This window comes from Cherax quadricarinatus, chromosome 42 (assembly GCF_038502225.1).
Source record: "Cherax quadricarinatus isolate ZL_2023a chromosome 42, ASM3850222v1, whole genome shotgun sequence".
Lineage (NCBI taxonomy): Eukaryota > Metazoa > Arthropoda > Malacostraca > Decapoda > Parastacidae > Cherax > Cherax quadricarinatus.
The window spans coordinates 30,438,650-30,462,045 of record NC_091333.1 but is presented as its reverse complement, the minus strand read 5'-3'; the positions used below and the strand labels follow the sequence as shown (position 1 = coordinate 30,462,045).

General features: G+C 40.8%; 1 protein-coding gene across 2 annotated transcripts in view; it reads right to left on the bottom strand.

Moving 5' to 3' along the window:
- The window catches only part of LOC128695552 (alpha-(1,6)-fucosyltransferase-like), a 136,849-nt gene that overhangs the window by 35,537 nt on the left and 77,916 nt on the right, over window positions 1-23,396 (bottom strand). For both annotated transcript variants that reach the window (XM_070093166.1, XM_053786227.2), the window contains exons 3-8: window positions 23,225-23,286; window positions 6,763-6,982; window positions 6,027-6,195; window positions 3,215-3,401; window positions 2,863-3,100; window positions 2,496-2,669 (exon numbers count right to left, since the gene is read on the bottom strand). In XM_070093166.1, coding sequence (XP_069949267.1) covers window positions 2,496-2,669; window positions 2,863-3,100; window positions 3,215-3,401; window positions 6,027-6,195; window positions 6,763-6,982; window positions 23,225-23,286 — 1,050 coding nt within the window. The remainder of the gene's footprint in view (window positions 1-2,495; window positions 2,670-2,862; window positions 3,101-3,214; window positions 3,402-6,026; window positions 6,196-6,762; window positions 6,983-23,224; window positions 23,287-23,396) is intronic.

Below are 23,396 nucleotides of genomic sequence, written 5' to 3'. Positions count from 1 at the left end.
ACTACATCAACCCAGGCTTCATCGAAGCAGAGAAATTCCAACATATCTCACAGTGCTATAATTGTTACTCATACTTACACACCACAAATGATTGTCCTACCAAGGACAAGAAGTTCTGCTCCACCTGTGGCCATGAGGGTCATGACTTCAAGAATTGCACTACTGTTTCACCACCTAAATGCTTGAACTGCAAGAATGACCACCATACTCTTGCTGCCAGGTGCCCTACCAGAAGAGACATACTCAAGAAACAACAACAACAACAACAAAAGAAGCCCAAACCACAAGCAACCACATATTCTGCTATCGCCAAGCTTCAAGCAGACACTACCAAGATACTACATGCCACGCAAGCTGCTCCCACCACTTCCCTGCCAGCACCTACTGCCGACTCCACCAAGATTCTTTGTTGCATTATGTATGCTCATGTACAGAATGCAGCTGAGCCTGGTTCCTTCAACACCACCATCAATGAACTTTTCAAACTAAATAATATGCCTGGCCACACATTCCCTGCATCACCACCTTCCACTGAGATCCTAAAATCTACTGCAAATATTACCAGCATCACCGCTGCTCCACCGCTGTCACAACCTCCACTAGACACAGAGATGGACCAATCAGAGACCACTGAGACGTCGGCAAACCCCACCAATGAGAGTCCACTACCGCTTGCATCCACTGCTAGAGCAACTGACCAGTCGGAAATCTCGCCTTCACCAGTTCAGATAACCAGCCAAGAAAGCAAAAAGACAAGAAACTGCAGATGCACCTCCCGGTGCCACTTGCACTGCTGCACCGATATCTGAAGGGTGTATACTTCTACACAACCAAGCAGTATAAGAACACAATGCTGTCTTCAGAAATTCATCAGCACCTCCAGGACGGAACAGTCAAGTATACCTACGACCAAACTGTTACATACACCACTGCAGACATGACCAGACTACTCACTGCCAACATCCAACACCTTGTGGAAGTAGATGAATGGTTCAGAGAACCGATATGTTGATAAATTTATCAACATGTCGGTTCTCTGAACCATTCATCTACAAACCTGTCAGACACTGCAACTTCTTGGGATCTTAATACTTAGGAATTCTTCGCTTGCCTAATTCTTGGGCACGACCTACTTCCACATTGAACAAATGTGACACGACCTATGACTGCTGCACCTCTCCTGCCATACGGTTTATAAGCTGCTTCTCCGCTGATATGCCGTATTCTATTCAAGATTGATGGACTGAACACATCGACTCAAGGTTGAGGGACTGATTACCTCATTCTCCTCCTGTTCTTCAAGTTTCTCCTACGTATGGACTGATGAAGCCACTGTGTGGCGAAACGTTTCCTCAATAAAGATACCCAAGAGTTAACCATGTGTCTAATTTATCATCACCTTGTGGAAGTCGAGTACACCTCAAAGAGGAAATTCAGGATGCTTCTGAATGGGGACCTTGAAGACGGTACCCTCGTCTAGCATGACTATCCATGACCATTCACCATGAAGATAAGTTTACCCAGCACTTTGCTGTCCACTAAAGCTGGGGTGTAGCTCCAATCGACCCTGTAACTGCTGCCTCTGCCCGACTGTGCTTCTCTTTGGGGAAGTCAGCGACACCCTCCAACCAAAGGGCCAAGAAAGAAGAAAGATGATGATCGTCACCCCCCACCCGGGGGGTAACTGCCGGGTCACCATCTGGAGAAGACCTGGGCCGGAAGTACCAGCGAATCAACATGAATGAAAATGAACACCAACACACGACACTCCACACAGGAGAGCACAGCGCTAGCACGATCGACACCATGCGTTGCCCTTCTAGGGCAGGGTTGGTGCCAGAGCCCGAGTTTGTAGCTCACAAGATGAGGGGGGTACTTGTGCCTCCTCCCATGGGAGACTTAGGTCTCAGACACTCCCTAGACAGGGAGCCAGTGCCGGGCCACCAAGTGGAAGGGCCCGGGCCGGGAGAATACCGGTGAATCTTTAAGAACAACAACCTCTGGTTAGTGTGACTTTGTCAATGGTCCAAGTCGGACCGAAACGTCGTCGTAAGCTTCTGTCTTTTATGTGCGGGTTATTTGTGTAATGTTAGGAAGCTTATTTCTTGTGAACACTGATTTTAGGAAACCAATGAAAACATGACAGGAACTTTGGAAATATTGAGTAGGATTTAAGCTGTAAAAGAAAAAACTTACACGAAATCATGAAAAATCTGCAAAGACTGTGTAACATACCCCTTTAACTACTAATGGTATTAAATTCATTAGATATTTTCTTCCATAGTGACTAATATAATTTAAATTGTCTCAGAAAAACAAAATATTCAACCTTATTATAATTCAACTCAAATCAGTGTCAAAAAAATTATCTCTATAATGAAGTCAAATACGAAAAATGCAGTGAATCTATATTACAAGATTTCTTTAACAAAAAATTAGAACATAGCTTATGTCGCGTTACAAAACATCTTATCACATCAAAATCAAATTGTTACTTTAGTTTGACTTCCTCGTAGACTTTGGGTTCTTCGGAAGCCAAGTAGATCCTTCGTGTAACATTTGGGTTGAAGATCTCGAGTCCAGCAAAGTATTCCTCTGCTTGTTCCATGTAATCATCAACGTTATAGAAACGTGCTTCAGTGTATTTATTAGTTCGTCTGACGTGTACACTGTGGATGACAGGATGTTATAACTGTGGATGATAACAAGATGTTATAATTGAGGATAACAGGATGTTATAATATTGACTCTGGACCTTGATGGGTTAAGAGAACCAACATCATACAAGCTTCAGCATTATATTCTTCATCATTTATCCATCACTTATAACCATTAAAAAAAAATATTTATCAGGACTCTTACCCCACAATAGGATGTTGAAACTGAATAGCTTTCTGGGTATTGTTGATCATCTCTTTCACGTACGGGTGTAATTTGAAGAAATATTTGATAAACTGACCCACCCACCAGACGCCCGGACTGCCATGAAGGCGAATCAGCCGTTCAGAGATGTCTTGTGGGATGGCTAACGGCAGGTTTACTGGAGGTGGAATCATGGTGTAGAAATCGGGAAAGCGCACCGTTTGTGATTCATTTGTACCTGTAGAGAGATAACATATTTCTGTGAGCAAAAATCTGTTTTAGTTCAGAGTAAAAGTTGATCGTGGCTAGTTCAAAATGCGAAGGATCTTCAAAAAATATTCGTACATCTTACCAGGCCAGTTAGTCATATTTTTCGCTGAGAAGTTGGTGCATGTTTCACTGAAAGGTTGGAAGACAGTTTCCCAGCCCTTGGGGGAGTAACGCCAGCCAGCAGAGTTCAGGATGAGTGTTCTATTTTTCTCATAGGCTGCCATGAAGCAGTGGATGAGGTGATGTATCTCGCAGCCAAAACCACATGGCTGTTGAGGTGTTAAAACAAAAATGTAATAGCGAGAAACTGTAAAGCCGGAGTTTTTGGTATTAAAAAATACGGTCGTAGTTTTTTTTTCTCGTTATGCACTGCGTGCTGCAGGATTTTTTTTTTAAGTGGTGCACACTGACCACACAGACCCATTCTCTCACATGTGGGCCTACCAGCTTTCTCCTGCTTGATTTGAAGCTGCTAGAATTTATGAGTATATATACGTCAAAAACGGTGGCTCGTAAGACGTATATATACGACCAAAACAGTCAAAGGGTTAATGTATGTTATTTAGACCAAGTATTGGCTAAAATATTGTTTCACTGATAGCACTGGTCTGCATGACTTTTATTGACTCTGTGGTATCTTTTTCGGTATATATGGAAAATAGTGATTCACTGTGTTTTTTATTAATCTCTATCACATCAGGTTGTCAAGTTATAGAGAAACGTTACTTTTCTCTTTTCGTATAACATAAGTAAATGGGAAAGTGTTATTACCAATTAAAATACTTACTATATATTGTCTTAAATGTTAAATCTAATATATTTTTCTTTATTTTCTTTATTGTCTAGAGGTTGCATAAATTCACCAGACATATTTTGCTGTCTGTGGGCAATTCACCCCTTCAGATTCCCAGAGCATCATTATTCCTTTATTGAAGAGCTGCTACTTTATTTTGGCTGCAAACTTGGAAACCAGGACAAACTTGGAGACCAGGACAAACTTGGAGACCAGGACAAACCATTTGCACCACACAAAGCTTGCAAGAGTTGCATCAGTAAGCTCCAAATGTAGTCAGTTGGAAAACTTCAATCTATGACCTTTGGAATACCAATGGTATGGCGGGAGCAGATGAACCACCATGATGACTGCTGCTTTTGTATGACTAAAGTAGCTGGATTCAACAAGAAGACTAAAGATCACATAATATACCCAAATATTTTTTCAGTAATAAAGTCTATTCCACACTCTGAAGATATTCCTGTACCTGTGCCACCTGAGATGTGGCAAATTTTATCAGGGTCTGATACCAGTGATTCTAAGGAGATGGAAGTAGACTATGAACCACCAACAAATGACGATCACAAACCCTTCAACCAAGTTGACCTCAATGACTTGATGATAGATCTTAACCTTCCTAAACAAAGTTCACAGTTACTTGGCTCTAGATTGAAGGAACACAGGCTTCTAGCTCCTAGAACAACATTCGTTTGGTGCCGTCATCGTGAAGCGGAATTCACTCAGTTCATTGACAAAGAGGAAACTAGTTTTCTGCTCAAATATTTCTGACATTATTGAACACCTGAGGATGTCATACAAATAAGAGAATGGAGATTCTCCACTAATTCTTCTAAAAGAAGTTTAAAGGCTGTACTTCTCCGCAATGGCAATACAGCTGCATCTGTGTCAATTGGCCATAGTGTCCAAATGTCAGAAACTTATGCAGATATGAAGACACTAATATCTGCAATCAAGTTCCAGAATCACAATTTTCCCATTTGTGGTGATTTAAAAGTTATTTCTCTCCTACTAGGTCTTCAAGGCGGATGCACCAAGTATCCCTGTTTTCTGTGTCTTTGGGATAGTAGGGCAGACATTCAGCACTATGAACAAAACGACTGGCCACCAAGAACCAGCTTCTTACCCGGAAATCACAACGTGAAACCTGTGCCACTAGTTGACTCCAAGAAAATTCTGCTGCCATCATTCCACGTCAAATTAGGGCTTATGAAAAATTTTGTGAAGGCCGTGAACAAGAATGAAACTGCTCTCAAGTACCAGGAGTCAAAGTTTCCTCGTATAAGTGAAGGAAAGCTAATGGAAGGTATCTTTGTTGGTCCTCAGATTCGGGACTTGATGAAGGACAAGCATTTTGATGAAGCATTAGCAGGTAGGTGTCGAAGTGAATGTCTGGTTTTCATTCAAGCAGCTTGTCCACAACTTCCTGGAAAACAGGCACTTCCCCGAATATGTAAAAAAAATTATCCAAGACCTGATATCAAGTTCCCAACAACTTGGGTCTAGAATGAGTGTGAAGATGCACTTTTCACTCACATCTTGATTATTTTCCCAACAATTGTGGGGATTACAGTGAGAACAAGGTGAACGGTTTCATCAGGATATTTGCACCATGGAAACTCTATACCAGGGCAAATGGAATGTCAGCATGATGGCGGATTACTTGGAGTCATTGAAACGTAATGGTCTCGATGCACAGCACAAGTGAAAATTAAAGCAGTCCTCCTTCGTTTGTTTCAATATGTAGGATAACCATAAGGAGCATGTCTTTTTAATAAAATCATTTGCTTTGATTCATGTTGATTTGGAATTCATATGTTCTTAAAACAGAATGTGCTTCTCCATGATTACTTGCCTAATATTAATAAATTAACGATTTATTAAAAATTCACATTTTCTTATAATCATTAATTTGTATTTTATTCAAAATCTTTACGTGGCAGAGCAAAATGGTTTAGATATTTACAATCAGCAGCCCAAGAATATGTCAGATCACAACCATGAATAAAAATAAAAATTAAAAACATTCCAAATGCAGACCAGTGTTATATGTAGTATATATATAGTGTTATGAAACATGGAAAAAAGAGTACCACTTTACCGCGTTGAGATCACAGAGAAGTTTCTTTGCAGTGGCACAGTCAGGTGGATGCTGCAGACGGTGTAAACGTTGCTGTATCTCCTCACTCAACTCTTTAGCCTCTCGCTGCCTCCAGCTGCCTTCCTCGTCTCCCACCTGACCCAGCCTCCGTAAGTCGTACTGAAGAATCCTGATGATTGGCTAAGTGAGTCAAGGATCAGGCAAAGAAACAAGGGGAGAACAGGTATATATCAGGAAGAATGAGAGATTCGTGTATTAATTGGTATATAGAATCGCCTTATTTAGACATATTGATATGAGGGCGTCTGGACTATTGTTGTGCTAATGCAGAATTATGCTCAGTGCTGGAATCCTTATTATTGTATATTTTATAATTACATCTGATTTAAAAAAAAATTGAAATATTAAATTTGGCTTCACTTTAATTAATGTCGATTCTGCGGATTTTCGTTTCGAATGAAATTCGATTTTGTAGATGTGATTATTGTCCCAGTTCACTGAGAGAGTCAAATTTATATGTTGAAACCGTGCAGGAGTTGGTCGCCAATTCCTGAGTGTTTGGTTTCTATTTCCCAAGTCTCAAGAACTTGTAACTTTTCACAATGTACACTAAACTGCAGATATTGTACAGACTTTGGTATACTCCACGTCCCATGCTAAAGCGTATGGAAACTGACCTTGATTAATTATGCTGATACAATTCACAAACTGTATCAGCATTACCTAAATCATTTACCTGATGCGCTCTGCACCTTCCTTCTGGAGGTTCTTGAAGTCTTCTGGCTTCATTTTCGTGTTACTAGAGTAAAGTTGTTTTAGTTGGTTTGAGAAGAAAAAGTAAGCGTCCCTCAAGTTCGTCTCCACCAGCCGTCGTGTCACCTCGAAGTCCAACGTGGGTTTACTCTCTGAAGTAGGAGCTGCAGTTTCATTTTTCCGTGATCGCTCGCTCATGTCCGCTGTGAGAAAGATTTATATTATTATTTTTTTTTTTTGTAGTTTGACTGGGAAGTTTATTATACATTGCTATGTTTATTCTCCCTCCCACGTCGTGCGTCCCCTGGGAAAGAATGGTGTGCAGTTGTCCTCTGAATTAGGACAGTGGCAAGAAGCAACAGCCATATTGATTGCTTTTCAAATCTCTAGGATCTTCCTAGGAAACCCTTACTTCCTACCTTGGAGCATAACTAGACGTCGTCCATGTCTCCTAATAAATAATAATAGTAATAAACTACACAGTATCACCTAGGTACACAGTGTGAAGGGTACACTACACAGTATCACCTAGGTACACAGTATGAAGGGTACACTACACAGTATCACCTAGGTACACAGTATGAAGGGTACACTACACAGTATCACCTAGGTACACAGTGTGAAGGGTACACTACACAGTATCACCTAGGTACACAGTATGAAGGGTACACTACACAGTATCACCTAGGTACACAGTATGAAGGGTACACTACACAGTATCACCTAGGTACACAGTATGAAGGGTACACTACACAGTATCACCTAGGTACACAGTGTGAAGGGTACACTACACAGTATCACCTAGGTACACAGTATGAAGGGTACACTACACAGTATCACCTAGGTACACAGTATGAAGGGTACACTACACAGTATCACCTAGGTACACAGTATGAAGGGTACACTACACAGTATCACCTAGGTACACAGTGTGAAGGGTACACTACACAGTATCACCTAGGTACACAGTGTGAAGGGTACACTACACAGTATCACCTAGGTACACAGTGTGAAGGGTACACACTAGGTACACAGTATCACCTAGGTACACAGGGTATGACAGTGTGAAGGGTACACTACACAGTATCACCTAGGTACACAGTATGAAGGGTACACTACACAGTATCACCTAGGTACACAGTGTGAAGGGTACACTACACAGTATCACCTAGGTACACAGTGTGAAGGGTACAATACACAGTATCACCTAGGTACACAGTATGAAGGGTACACTACACAGTATCACCTAGGTACACAGTGTGAAGGGTACACTACACAATAACACCTAGGTACACTAGGTACTCATTTTGAAGGGTACACTACCCAGTATCACCTAGGTACACAGTTTGAAGGGTACACTACACAGTATCACCTAGGTACACAGTATCACCTGAAGGGTACACTACAAAGTGTCACCTAGGTACACAGTGTGAAGGGTACACTACACAGTATCACCTAGGTACACAGTATGAAGGGTACACTACACAGTATCACCTAGGTACACAGTGTGAAGGGTACACTACACAGTATCACCTAGGTACACAGTGTGAAGGGTACACTACACAGTATCACCTAGGTACACAGTATGAAGGGTACACTACACAGTATCACCTAGGTACACAGTGTGAAGGGTACACTACACAGTATCACCTAGGTACACAGTGTGAAGGGTACACTACACAGTATCACCTAGGTACACAGTGTGAAGGGTACACTACACAGTATCACCTAGGTACACAGTGTAAAGGGTACACTACACAGTATCACCTAGGTACACAGCATGAAGGGTACACTACACAGTATCACCTAGGTACACAGTGTGAAGGGTACACTACACAGTATCACCTAGGTACACAGTGTGAAGGGTACACTACACAGTATCACCTAGGTACACAGTGTGAAGGGTACACTACACAGTATCACCTAGGTACACAGTGTGAAGGGTACACTACACAGTATCACCTAGGTACACAGTGTGAAGGGTACACTACACAGTATCACCTAGGTACACAGTGTGAAGGGTACACTACACAGTATCACCTAGGTACACAGTATGAAGGGTACACTACACAGTATCACCTAGGTACGCAGTATGAAGGGTACACTACACAGTATCACCTAGGTACGCAGTATGAAGGGTACACATCACCTAGGTACGCAGTATGAAGGGTACACTACACAGTATCACCTAGGTACACAGTGTGAAGGGTACACTACACAGTATCACCTAGGTACACAGTATGAAGGGTACACTACACAGTATCACCTAGGTACACAGTGTGAAGGGTACACTACACAGTATCACCTAGGTACACAGTATGAAGGGTACACTACACAGTATCACCTAGGTACACATTATGAAGGGTACACTACACAGTATCACCTAGGTACACAGTATGAAGGGTACACTACACAGTATCACCTAGGTACACAGTGTGAAGGGTACACTACACAGTATCACCTAGGTACACAGTGTGAAGGGTACACTACACAGTATCACCTAGGTACACAGTGTGAAGGGTACACTACACAGTATCACCTAGGTACACAGTGTGAAGGGTACACTACACAGTATCACCTAGGTACACAGTGTGAAGGGTACACTACACAGTATCACCTAGGTACACAGTATGAAGGGTACACTACACAGTATCACCTAGGTACACAGTATGAAGGGTACACTACACAGTATCACCTAGGTACACAGTATGAAGGGTACACTACACAGTATCACCTAGGTACACAGTGTGAAGGGTACACTACACAGTATCACCTAGGTACACAGTGTGAAGGGTACACTACACAGTATCACCTAGGTACACAGTGTGAAGGGTACACTACACAGTATCACCTAGGTACACAGTGTGAAGGGTACACTACACAGTATCACCTAGGTACACAGTGTGAAGGGTGCACTACACAGTATCACCTAGGTACACAGTGTGAAGGGTACACTACTAGGTACACAGTATCACCTAGGTACACAGTATGAAGGGTACACTACACAGTATCACCTAGGTACACTAGGGGTACACTAGGTACACAGTGTGAAGGGTACACTACACAGTATCACCTAGGTACACAGTGTGAAGGGTACACTACACAGTATCACCTAGGTACACAGTGTGAAGGGTACACTACACAGTATCACCTAGGTACACAGTGTGAAGGGTACACTACACAGTATCACCTAGGTACACAGTGTGAAGGGTACACTACACAGTATCACCTAGGTACACAGTGTGAAGGGTACACTACACAGTATCACCTAGGTACACAGTATGAAGGGTACACTACACAGTATCACCTAGGTACACAGTATGAAGGGTACACTACACAGTATCACCTAGGTACACAGTGTGAAGGGTACACTACACAGTATCACCTAGGTACACAGTATGAAGGGTACACTACACAGTATCACCTAGGTACACAGTATGAAGGGTACACTACACAGTATCACCTAGGTACACAGTATGAAGGGTACACTACACAGTATCACCTAGGTACACAGTATGAAGGGTACACTACACAGTATCAGTGAAGGGTACACTACACAGTATCAGGTACACAGTATGAAGGGTACACTACACAGTATCACCTAGGTACACAGTATGAAGGGTACACTACACAGTATCACCTAGGTACACAGTGTGAAGGGTACACTACACAGTATCACCTAGGTACACAGTATGAAGGGTACACTACACAGTATCACCTAGGTACACAGTATGAAGGGTACACTACACAGTATCACCTAGGTACACAGTGTGAAGGGTACACTACACAGTATCACCTAGGTACACAGTATGAAGGGTACACTACACAGTATCACCTAGGTACACAGTATGAAGGGTACACTACACAGTATCACCTAGGTACACAGTGTGAAGGGTACACTACACAGTATCACCTAGGTACACAGTATGAAGGGTACACTACACAGTATCACCTAGGTACACAGTGTGAAGGGTACACTACACAGTATCACCTAGGTACACAGTATGAAGGGTACACTACACAGTATCACCTAGGTACACTTTATGAAGGGTACACAGTATCACCTAGGTGAAGGGTACACTACACAGTATCACCTAGGTACACAGTGTGAAGGGTACACTACACAGTATCACCTAGGTACACAGTATGAAGGGTACACTACACAGTATCACCTAGGTACACAGTATGAAGGGTACACTACACAGTATCACCTAGGTACACAGTATGAAGGGTACACTACACAGTATCACCTAGGTACACAGTATGAAGGGTACACTACACAGTATCACCTAGGTACACAGTGTAGGGTACACTACACAGTATCACCTAGGTACACAGTGTGAAGGGTACACTACACAGTATCACCTAGGTACACAGTATGAAGGGTACACTACACAGTATCACCTAGGTACACAGTATGAAGGGTACACTACACAGTATCACCTAGGTACACAGTATGAAGGGTACACTACACAGTATCACCTAGGTACACAGTATGAAGGGTACACTACACAGTATCACCTAGGTACACAGTGTGAAGGGTACACTACACAGTATCACCTAGGTACACAGTATGAAGGGTACACTACACAGTATCACCTAGGTACACAGTGTGAAGGGTACACTACACAGTATCACCTAGGTACACAGTATGAAGGGTACACTACACAGTATCACCTAGGTACACAGTGTGAAGGGTACACTACACAGTATCACCTAGGTACACAGTGTGAAGGGTACACTACACAGTATCACCTAGGTACACAGTATGAAGGGTACACTACACAGTATCACCTAGGTACACAGTATGAAGGGTACACTACACAGTATCACCTAGGTACACAGTATGAAGGGTACACTACACAGTATCACCTAGGTACACAGTATGAAGGGTACACTACACAGTATCACCTAGGTACACAGTGTGAAGGGTACACTACACAGTATCACCTAGGTACACAGTGTGAAGGGTACACTACACAGTATCACCTAGGTACACAGTGTGAAGGGTACACTACACAGTATCACCTAGGTACACAGTATGAAGGGTACACTACACAGTATCACCTAGGTACACAGTATGAAGGGTACACTACACAGTATCACCTAGGTACACAGTGTGAAGGGTACACTACACAGTATCACCTAGGTACACAGTGTGAAGGGTACACTACACAGTATCACCTAGGTACACAGTATGAAGGGTACACTACACAGTATCACCTAGGTACACAGTGTGAAGGGTACACTATACAGTATCACCTAGGTACACAGGGTACACTACACAGTATCACCTGAAGGGTACACTACACAGTATCACCTAGGTACACAGTATGAAGGGGTATCACTAGGTACACAGTCACCTAGGTACACAGTGTGAAGGGTACACTACACAGTATCACCTAGGTACACAGTGTGAAGGGTACACTACACAGTATCACCTAGGTACACAGTGTGAAGGGTACACTACACAGTATCACCTAGGTACACAGTGTGAAGGGTACACTACACAGTATCACCTAGGTACACAGTATGAAGGGTACACTACACAGTATCACCTAGGTACACAGTGTGAAGGGTACACTACACAGTATCACCTAGGTACACAGTGTGAAGGGTACACTACACAGTATCACCTAGGTACACAGTATGAAGGGTACACTACACAGTATCACCTAGGTACACAGTGTGAAGGGTACACTGCACAATATCACCTAGGTACACAGTCACCTAGGTATGAAGGGTTCACTACACAGTGTCACCTAGGTACACAGTATGAAGGGTACACTACACAGTATCACCTAGGTACACAGTATGAAGGGTACACTACACAGTATCACCTAGGTACACAGTGTGAAGGGTACACTACACAGTATCACCTAGGTACACAGTATGAAGGGTACACTACACAGTATCACCTAGGTACACAGTATGAAGGGTACACTACACAGTATCACCTAGGTACACAGTATGAAGGGTACACTACACAGTATCACCTAGGTACACAGTGTGAAGGGTACACTACACAGTATCACCTAGGTACACAGTGTGAAGGGTACACTACACAGTATCACCTAGGTACACAGTATGAAGGGTACACTACACAGTATCACCACACTGAAGGGTACACTACACAGTATCACCTAGGTACACAGTGTGAAGGGTACACTACACAGTATCACCTAGGTACACTGAAGGGTACACTACACAGTATCACCTAGGTACACAGTGTGAAGGGTACACTACACAGTATCACCTATGAAGGGTACACTACACAGTATCACCTAGGTACACAGTATGAAGGGTACACTACACAGTATCACCTAGGTACACAGTATGAAGGGTACACTACACAGTATCACCTAGGTACACAGTATGAAGGGTACACTACACAGTATCACCTAGGTACACAGTATGAAGGGTACACTACACAGTATCACCTAGGTACACAGTGTGAAGGGTACACTACACAGTATCACCTAGGTACACAGGGTATGAAGGGTACACTACACAGTATCACCTAGGTACACAGTGTGAAGGGTACACTACACAGTATCACCTAGGTACACAGTCTGAAGGGTAAACTACACAGTATCACCTAGGTACACAGTATGAAGGGTACACTACACAGTATCACCTAGGTACACTGAAGGGTACACTACACAGTATCACCTAGGTACACAGTGTGAAGGGTACACTACACAGTATCACCTAGGTACACTGAAGGGTACACTACACAGTATCACCTAGGTACACAGTGTGAAGGGTACACTACACAGTATCACCTAGGTACACAGTATGAAGGGTACACTACACAGTATCACCTAGGTACACAGTGTGAAGGGTACACTACACAGTATCACCTAGGTACACAGTATGAAGGGTACACTACACAGTATCACCTAGGTACACAGTGTGAAGGGTACACTACACAGTATCACCTAGGTACACAGTATGAAGGGTACACTACACAGTATCACCTAGGTACACAGTATGAAGGGTACACTACACAGTATCACCTAGGTACACAGTATGAAGGGTACACTACACAGTATCACCTAGGTACACAGTATGAAGGGTACACTACACAGTATCACCTAGGTACACAGTATGAAGGGTACACTACACAGTATCACCTAGGTACACAGTATGAAGGGTACACTACACAGTATCACCTAGGTACACAGTGTGAAGGGTACACTACACAGTATCACCTAGGTACACAGTATGAAGGGTACACTACACAGTATCACCTAGGTACACAGTATGAAGGGTACACTACACAGTATCACCTAGGTACACAGTATGAAGGGTACACTACACAGTATCACCTAGGTACACAGTGTGAAGGGTACACTACACAGTATCACCTAGGTACACAGTGTGAAGGGTACACTACACAGTATCACCTAGGTACACAGTATGAAGGGTACACTACACAGTATCACCTAGGTACACAGTATGAAGGGTACACTACACAGTATCACCTAGGTACACAGTATGAAGGGTACACTACACAGTATCACCTAGGTACACAGTGTGAAGGGTACACTACACAGTATCACCTAGGTACACAGTGTGAAGGGTACACTACACAGTATCACCTAGGTACACAGTATGAAGGGTACACTACACAGTATCACCTAGGTACACAGTGTGAAGGGTACACTATACAGTACACTACACAGTATCACCTAGGTACTCTGAAGGGTACACTACACAGTATCACCTAGGTACACAGTGTGAAGGGTACACTACACAGTATCACCTAGGTACACAGTGTGAAGGGTACACTACACAGTATCACCTAGGTACACAGTATGAAGGGTACACTACACAGTATCACCTAGGTACACAGTATGAAGGGTACACTACACAGTATCACCTAGGTACACAGTATGAAGGGTACACTACACAGTATCACCTAGGTACACAGTATGAAGGGTACACTACACAGTATCACCTAGGTACACAGTATCACCTAGGTACACAGTATGAAGGGTACACTACACAGTATCACCTAGGTACACAGTATGAAGGGTACACTACACAGTATCACCTAGGTACACAGTATGAAGGGTACACTACACAGTATCACCTAGGTACACAGTATGAAGGGTACACTACACAGTATACACTGAAGGTACACAGTATCACCTAGGTACACAGTGTGAAGGGTACACTACACAGTATCACCTAGGTACACAGTATGAAGGGTACACTACACAGTATCACCTAGGTACACAGTATGAAGGGTACACTACACAGTATCACCTAGGTACACAGTATGAAGGGTACACTACACAGTATCACCTAGGTACACAGTGTGAAGGGTACACTACACAGTATCACCTAGGTACACAGTGTGAAGGGTACACTACACAGTATCACCTAGGTACACAGTGTGAAGGGTACACTACACAGTATCACCTAGGTACACAGTATGAAGGGTACACTACACAGTATCACCTAGGTACACAGTATGAAGGGTACACTACACAGTATCACCTAGGTACACAGTGTGAAGGGTACACTACACAGTATCACCTAGGTACACAGTGTGAAGGGTACACTACACAGTATCACCTAGGTACACAGTGTGAAGGGTACACTACACAGTATCACCTAGGTACACAGTATGAAGGGTACACTACACAGTATCACCTAGGTACACAGTGTGAAGGGTACACTACACAGTATCACCTAGGTACACAGTGTGAAGGGTACACTACACAGTATCACCTAGGTACACAGTATGAAGGGTACACTACACAGTATCACCTAGGTACACAGTGTGAAGGGTACACTACACAGTATCACCTAGGTACACAGTGTGAAGGGTACACTACACAGTATCACCTAGGTACACAGTGTGAAGGGTACACTACACAGTATCACCTAGGTACACAGTGTGAAGGGTACACTACACAGTATCACCTAGGTACACAGTATGAAGGGTACACTACACAGTATCACCTAGGTACACAGTATGAAGGGTACACTACACAGTATCACCTAGGTACACAGTATGAAGGGTACACTACACAGTATCACCTAGGTACACAGTGTGAAGGGTACACTACACAGTATCACCTAGGTACACAGTATGAAGGGTACACTACACAGTATCACCTAGGTACACAGTGTGAAGGGTACACTACACAGTATCACCTAGGTACACAGTGTGAAGGGTACACTACACAGTATCACCTAGGTACACAGTATGAAGGGTACACTACACAGTATCACCTAGGTACACAGTATGAAGGGTACACTACACAGTATCACCTAGGTACACAGTGTGAAGGGTACACTACACAGTATCACCTAGGTACACAGTATGAAGGGTACACTACACAGTATCACCTAGGTACACAGTGTGAAGGGTACACTACACAGTATCACCTAGGTACACAGTATGAAGGGTACACTACACAGTATCACCTAGGTACACAGTATGAAGGGTACACTACACAGTATCACCTAGGTACACAGTATGAAGGGTACACTACACAGTATCACCTAGGTACACAGTGTGAAGGGTACACTACACAGTATCACCTAGGTACACAGTATGAAGGGTACACTACACAGTATCACCTAGGTACACAGTATGAAGGGTACACTACACAGTATCACCTAGGTACACAGTATGAAGGGTACACTACACAGTATCACCTAGGTACACAGTGTGAAGGGTACACTACACAGTATCACCTAGGTACACAGTATGAAGGGTACACTACACAGTATCACCTAGGTACACAGTGTGAAGGGTACACTACACAGTATCACCTAGGTACACAGTGTGAAGGGTACACTACACAGTATCACCTAGGTACACAGTGTGAAGGGTACACTACACAGTATCACCTAGGTACACAGTGTGAAGGGTACACTACACAGTATCACCTAGGTACACAGTATGAAGGGTACACTACACAGTATCACCTAGGTACACAGTGTGAAGGGTACACTACACAGTATCACCTAGGTACACAGTATGAAGGGTACACTACACAGTATCACCTAGGTACACAGTGTGAAGGGTACACTACACAGTATCACCTAGGTACACAGTGTGAAGGGTACACTACACAGTATCACCTAGGTACACAGTATGAAGGGTACACTACACAGTATCACCTAGGTACACAGTATGAAGGGTACACTACACAGTATCACCTAGGTACACAGTGTGAAGGGTACACTACACAGTATCACCTAGGTACACAGTGTGAAGGGTACACTACACAGTATCACCTAGGTACACAGTGTGAAGGGTACACTACACAGTATCACCTAGGTACACAGTGTGAAGGGTACACTACACAGTATCACCTAGGTACACAGTATGAAGGGTACACTACACAGTATCACCTAGGTACACTGAAGGGTATACAGAATCACCTAGGTACACAGTGTGAAGGGTACACTACACAGTATCACCTAGGTACACAGTGTGAAGGGTACACTACACAGTATCACCTAGGTACACAGTGTGAAGGGTACACTACACAGTATCACCTAGGTACACAGTATGAAGGGTACACTACACAGTATCACCTAGGTACACAGTGTGAAGGGTACACTACACAGTATCACCTAGGTACACAGTATGAAGGGTACACTACACAGTATCACCTAGGTACACAGTATGAAGGGTACACTACACAGTATCACCTAGGTACACAGTATGAAGGGTACACTACACAGTATCACCTAGGTACACAGTGTGAAGGGTACACTACACAGTATCACCTAGGTACACAGTGTGAAGGGTACACTACACAGTATCACCTAGGTACACAGTGTGAAGGGTACACTACACAGTATCACCTAGGTACACAGTATGAAGGGTACACTACACAGTATCACCTAGGTACACAGTATGAAGGGTACACTACACAGTATCACCTAGGTACACAGTGTGAAGGGTACACTACAGAGTATCACTGACATGTACAATATATGTGTCATAGTGTACTGACATGTGCAATATATGTATCATAGTGCACTGACATGTACAATATATGTATCATAGTGCACTGACATGTACAATATATGTATCATAGTGCACTGACATGTGCAATATATGTATCATAGTGCACTGACATGTGCAATATATGTATCATAGTGCACTGACATGTGCAATATATGTATCATAGTGCACTGACATGCACAATATATGCATCATAGTGCACTTACATGTACAATATGTGTATCATAGTGCACTGACATGTGCAACATATGTATCATAGTGCACAGACATGTACAATATGTGTATCATAGTGCACTGACATGTGCAACATATGTATCATAGTGCACAGACATGTACAATATATGTATCATAGTTCACTGTCATGTACAATATATGTATCATAGTGCACTGTCATGTACAATATATGTATCATAGTGCACAGACATGTACAATATGTGTATCATAGTGCACTGTCATGTACAATATATGTATCATAGTGCACTGACATGCACAATATATGTATCATAGTTCACTGACACGTACAATGTATGTATAGTAGTGCACTAACGTGTACAATACATGTATCATAGTCATTGACATGTACAATATGTGTATCATAGTGAAACATACACACACACATACACACACACACACACACACACACACACACACACACACACACACATATATATATATATATATATATATATATATATATATATATATATATATATATATATATATATATATATAAATATATATATATATATATATATATATATATATATATATATATATATATATATATATATATATATATATATATATATATATATATATATATATATATATATATATATATATATATATATATATATATATATATATATATATATATATATATATATATATATATATATATATATATATATATATATATATATATATATATATATATATATATATATATATATATATATATATATATATATATATATATATATATATATATATATATATATATATATATATATATATATATATATATATATATATATATATATATATATATATATATATATATATATATATATATATATATATATATATATATATATATATATATATATATATATATATATGTATATATATATATATATATATATATATATATATATATATATATATATATATATATATATATATATATATATATATATATATATATATATATATATATATATATATATATATATATATATATATATATATATATATATATATATATATATATATATATATATATATATATATATATATGTCGTGCTGAATATGTAAAACTGGTCAATTAGCAAGAACTCATTTAAAATTAAGTCCTTTCTAAAATTTTCTCTTATACGTTTAAAGATATATTTTTTTCATTAATGTTAATGTAAAAATTTATAATTTTGCACCAAAAGCATCTTAGAAAACTTACCTAACCTTATTACAGCAAAAACAATTTATTTTAGTCTAACCCAACTAATTATATTTTAGATTTGTTTACAATAATTTAATACTAAACAAACACAGTGAAATATATTTTTTTCGTTAGGTTTAGGATGATTTTGGCGAAATTATTGCATACACAAATTTTCATTTGTCCTATATTGCAAGATGAGCGTTGCTATTTAAGCCAAGATCGCAAGTTCTGCCTATTCAAAGGCTTTTGATATATATATATATATATATATATATATATATATATATATATATATATATATATATATATATATATATATATATATATATATATATATATATATATATATATATATACATATATATATATATATATATATATATATATATATATATATATATATATATATATATATATATATATATATATATATATATATATATATATATATATATATATATATATATATATATATATATATATATATAAATATATATATATATATATATATATATATATATATATATATGTATATATATATATATATATATATATTATATATATATATTTCATGAACTGGACAGGGAGGTTTACCATCTTTTAGGAGTGATGAAGAACAGGATGTGAGTTTGGTGGAGGTGCGTGAGGCATTACGTGGAATGAAAGGTGGTAAAGCAGCTGAAACTGACGGGATCATGTCAGAAATGTTAAAAGCAGGGGGGGATATAGTGTTTTAGTTGTTGGTATTTTTGTTTATTAAATGTATGAAAGAGGGGAAGGTACCTAGAGATTGTCAGAGAGAATGTATAGTCCCTTATATAAAGAGAAGGGGGACAAAAGAGATCGTAAAAATTATAGAGGAATAAGTTTACTGAGTATGCCAGGAAAGGTGTACAGTAGGATTATAATTGAAAGAATTAGAGGTGAGAAGGAGAGGTGTTAATGTTGCAGTTTAAAAACTGTAGTGTAAAGCACCCTTCTGGCAAGACAGTGATGGAGTGAATGATGGTGAAAGTTTTTCTTTTTCTGACCACCCTGCCTTGGTGGAAATCGGCCAGTGTGTTAATAAAAAAAATTAATAATAAAATAGAGGTAAGAGAGAATAGGATTGCGGATGAGCAAGGAGGTTTTAGAGTGGGTAGGGGATGTGTAGGTCTAGTGTTTACATTGAAGCATAAATATGAACAGTACTTAGATAAAGGTAGGGAAGTTTTTATTGCATTTATGGATTTAGAAAAGGCATATGATAGAGTGGATAGGGGAGTAATGTGGCAGATGTTGCATGTACATGGAATTGGTGGAAAGTTACTAAATGCTGTAAAGAGTTTTTATGAGGCTAGTGAGGCTCAGGTTAGGGTGTGTAGAAGAGAGGGAGAATACTTCCCGGTAAAAGTAACCCTTAGACAAGGATGTGTTATGTCACAATATATATATATATATCATAGTGCACTGACATGTGCAATATATGTATCATAGTGCACTGACATGTACAATATATGTATCATAGTGCACTGACATGTACAATATATGTATCATAGTGCACTGACATGTACAATATATGTATCATAGTGCACTGACATGTACAATATATGTATCATAGTGCACTGACATATACAATATATGTATCATAGTGCACTGACATGTACAATATATGTATCATAGTGCACTGACATGTACAATATATGTATCATAGTGCACTGACATATACAATATATGCATCATAGTGCACTGACATGTACAATATATGTATCATAGTGCACTGACATGTACAAGATATGTATCATAGTGCACTGACATGTACAATATAAGTATCATAGTACACTGACATGTACAATATATGCATCATAGTACACTGACATGTACAATATAAGTATCATAGTACACGGACATGTACAATATATGTATTATTGTTCACTTAAGTGTACAATGTATCATAGTGATTATGAATTGTGATTTAAACAGGTACAACACATGAGAAATGAATAATGTGATCACTAACATAGTTGTGAATGTTGTATAACTTGTGACAGTCACACACAATTAACCAAAGAAAATTCACACTATTGTTGGTGAAGGAAGTCAAAAATAACTCGCAGTGAGGGAAGACAACGTCAGATGACGTTAGTTACTACTGGATAATTGTCAGTCACAGATGAACGAGAAGACCGATCAGGAAGACGTTGTAGTAGAGTAGTAATAATAGTGCTAGATGTAGCAGTAGTAGTAGTAGTAGTAGTAGTAGTGGTAGTAGTGAGTGGGGTGGTAGGTAGTAGTAATGGTAGTGGAGGTAGTAGTAGTGGTGAGTATTGTAAGAAGCAGAGTAGTAGGTAGGGAGTGTGTAGTGGTGGCAGCAGAGTAGTAGTAACAGTAGTAGTAGGTAGTGGTAGTGGTGGCCAGTAGTATGTAGTGAGTAACATAAGTAGTAGTAGGTAGTGGTAGCCAGGACTGTGGTGGTAGTACTAGTGGTAGGCAAGAGTTAGTAGTAGTGGCAGAGTGGTAGTGGCAGAGCAGTGCAGTGGAGTGGTAGTAGTAGTGGTAGTACAACAGAAGTAGTTAGTAAGTAATAGTGGCAGAGTAATAGTGGCCAGTTAGCAGGTAGTAGCAGGGAAGAAATGTAGTGTGGTAGTGGTGGTAGTGAGGACGTGGTGGTGGTTCTAGTGGTGCAGATTGTAGTGATGTGAGTGGCAGAGTAGGTAGTGTGAGTGAGTAGTGGTGGTGAGTGGAGTGGTGTGTAGTGGTGGTGAAAGTGGTAATGGTGGTAGGTGGTAGGTGGTGGTGAGTGGTAGGTGGTGGTAGGTAGGTAGGTAGTAGTAGTGAGTAGGTAGTGGTGGTAGTGGTGGTAGGTGGTGGGAGTGGTTGGAGACTAGTAGGTAATGGTAGGTGGTGATAAGGTAGGCAGTGGTGGTGGAGGTAGGTGGTAGTGGTGGCAGTTGTTGTGGTGGTAGGTGGTGGTGGCAGGAGGCAGGTGGTGATCATGGTGGGTGGTGGTGGAGGGGTAGGTGGCAGAGTGGTGGTGGTAGGTGATGGTGGTGGTGGATGATGTGGTGGTGGCAGTGGTGGTGGCCAGAGGTGGTGGTGGTGGCGGGAGTGGTGGAGGTGGCAGGTGAGGTGGTGGTGGTGGTGGAGGAGAGAGGTGGTGGTGTGGAGGTAGGTGGCGTGGAGGTGGTGGTGGTGGAGGGGTGGTGGTGGTGGTGGTGGCCAGGAGTGGTGGCGTTGGTGGTGGTGGCGGAGTGGTGGCATTGGTGGTGGTAGGTGGAAGAGTGGTGGTTGTGGTAGGAGTAGGTGGCGTTGTCAGTGGTGCAGAGTGAGTGGCGTTAGTGGTGGTGGTGGAAGGAGAGGTGGTGGTGGTGGTGAGTGGTTGCGGTGGTGGTGGTGGTGAGTGTGGTAGTGGTGGTGGTAGTGGTGGTGTGAGTGGTGGTGGTGGCCAGGTGGTGGAGGTGGTGGTGGTGGTAATGATGTGGTAGTGGCAGCAGGCAGTGGTGGTGGTGGTGAGGTGGTGGTAGTAGTTGTAGTAGTAGTAGTAGTGATAATAGTTGTGGTGGTAGTAGTAGTAGTAGTAGTAGTAGTAGTGATAATAGTGGTGGTAGTAGTAGTAGTAGTAGTAGTGATAATAGTTGTGGTAGTAGTAGTAGTAGTAGTGATAATAGTGGTGGTAGTAGTAGTAGTAGTAGTAGTGATAATAGTGGTGGTAGTAGTAGTAGTAGTAGTAGTGATAATAGTTGTGGTAGTAGTAGTAGTAGTAGTAGTGATAATAGTTGTGGTAGTAGTAGTAGTAGTAGTAGTAGTGATAATAGTGGTGGTAGTAGTAGTAGTAGTAGTAGTGATAATAGTTGTGGTAGTAGTAGTAGTAGTGATAATAGTTGTGGTAGTAGTAGTAGTAGTAGTGATAATAGTTGTGGTAGTAGTAGTAGTAGTAGTGATAATAGTTGTGGTAGTAGTAGTAGTAGTAATAATAGTGTTAGTAGTATTCAAGGAGCAGAACAATCAAATAATAAGACTGACCTTGATAATTAGTGAAGGTTTGATTGAAGACTGCTTGAAGATCCAGTTGCTGGAGCGGCAACCTTGATCACACAAATATTAAGTATTACTTAATTTATGTATGTATGTATGCATGTATGTATGGATGTATGTATGTATGTATGTATGTATGTATGTATGTATGTATGTATGT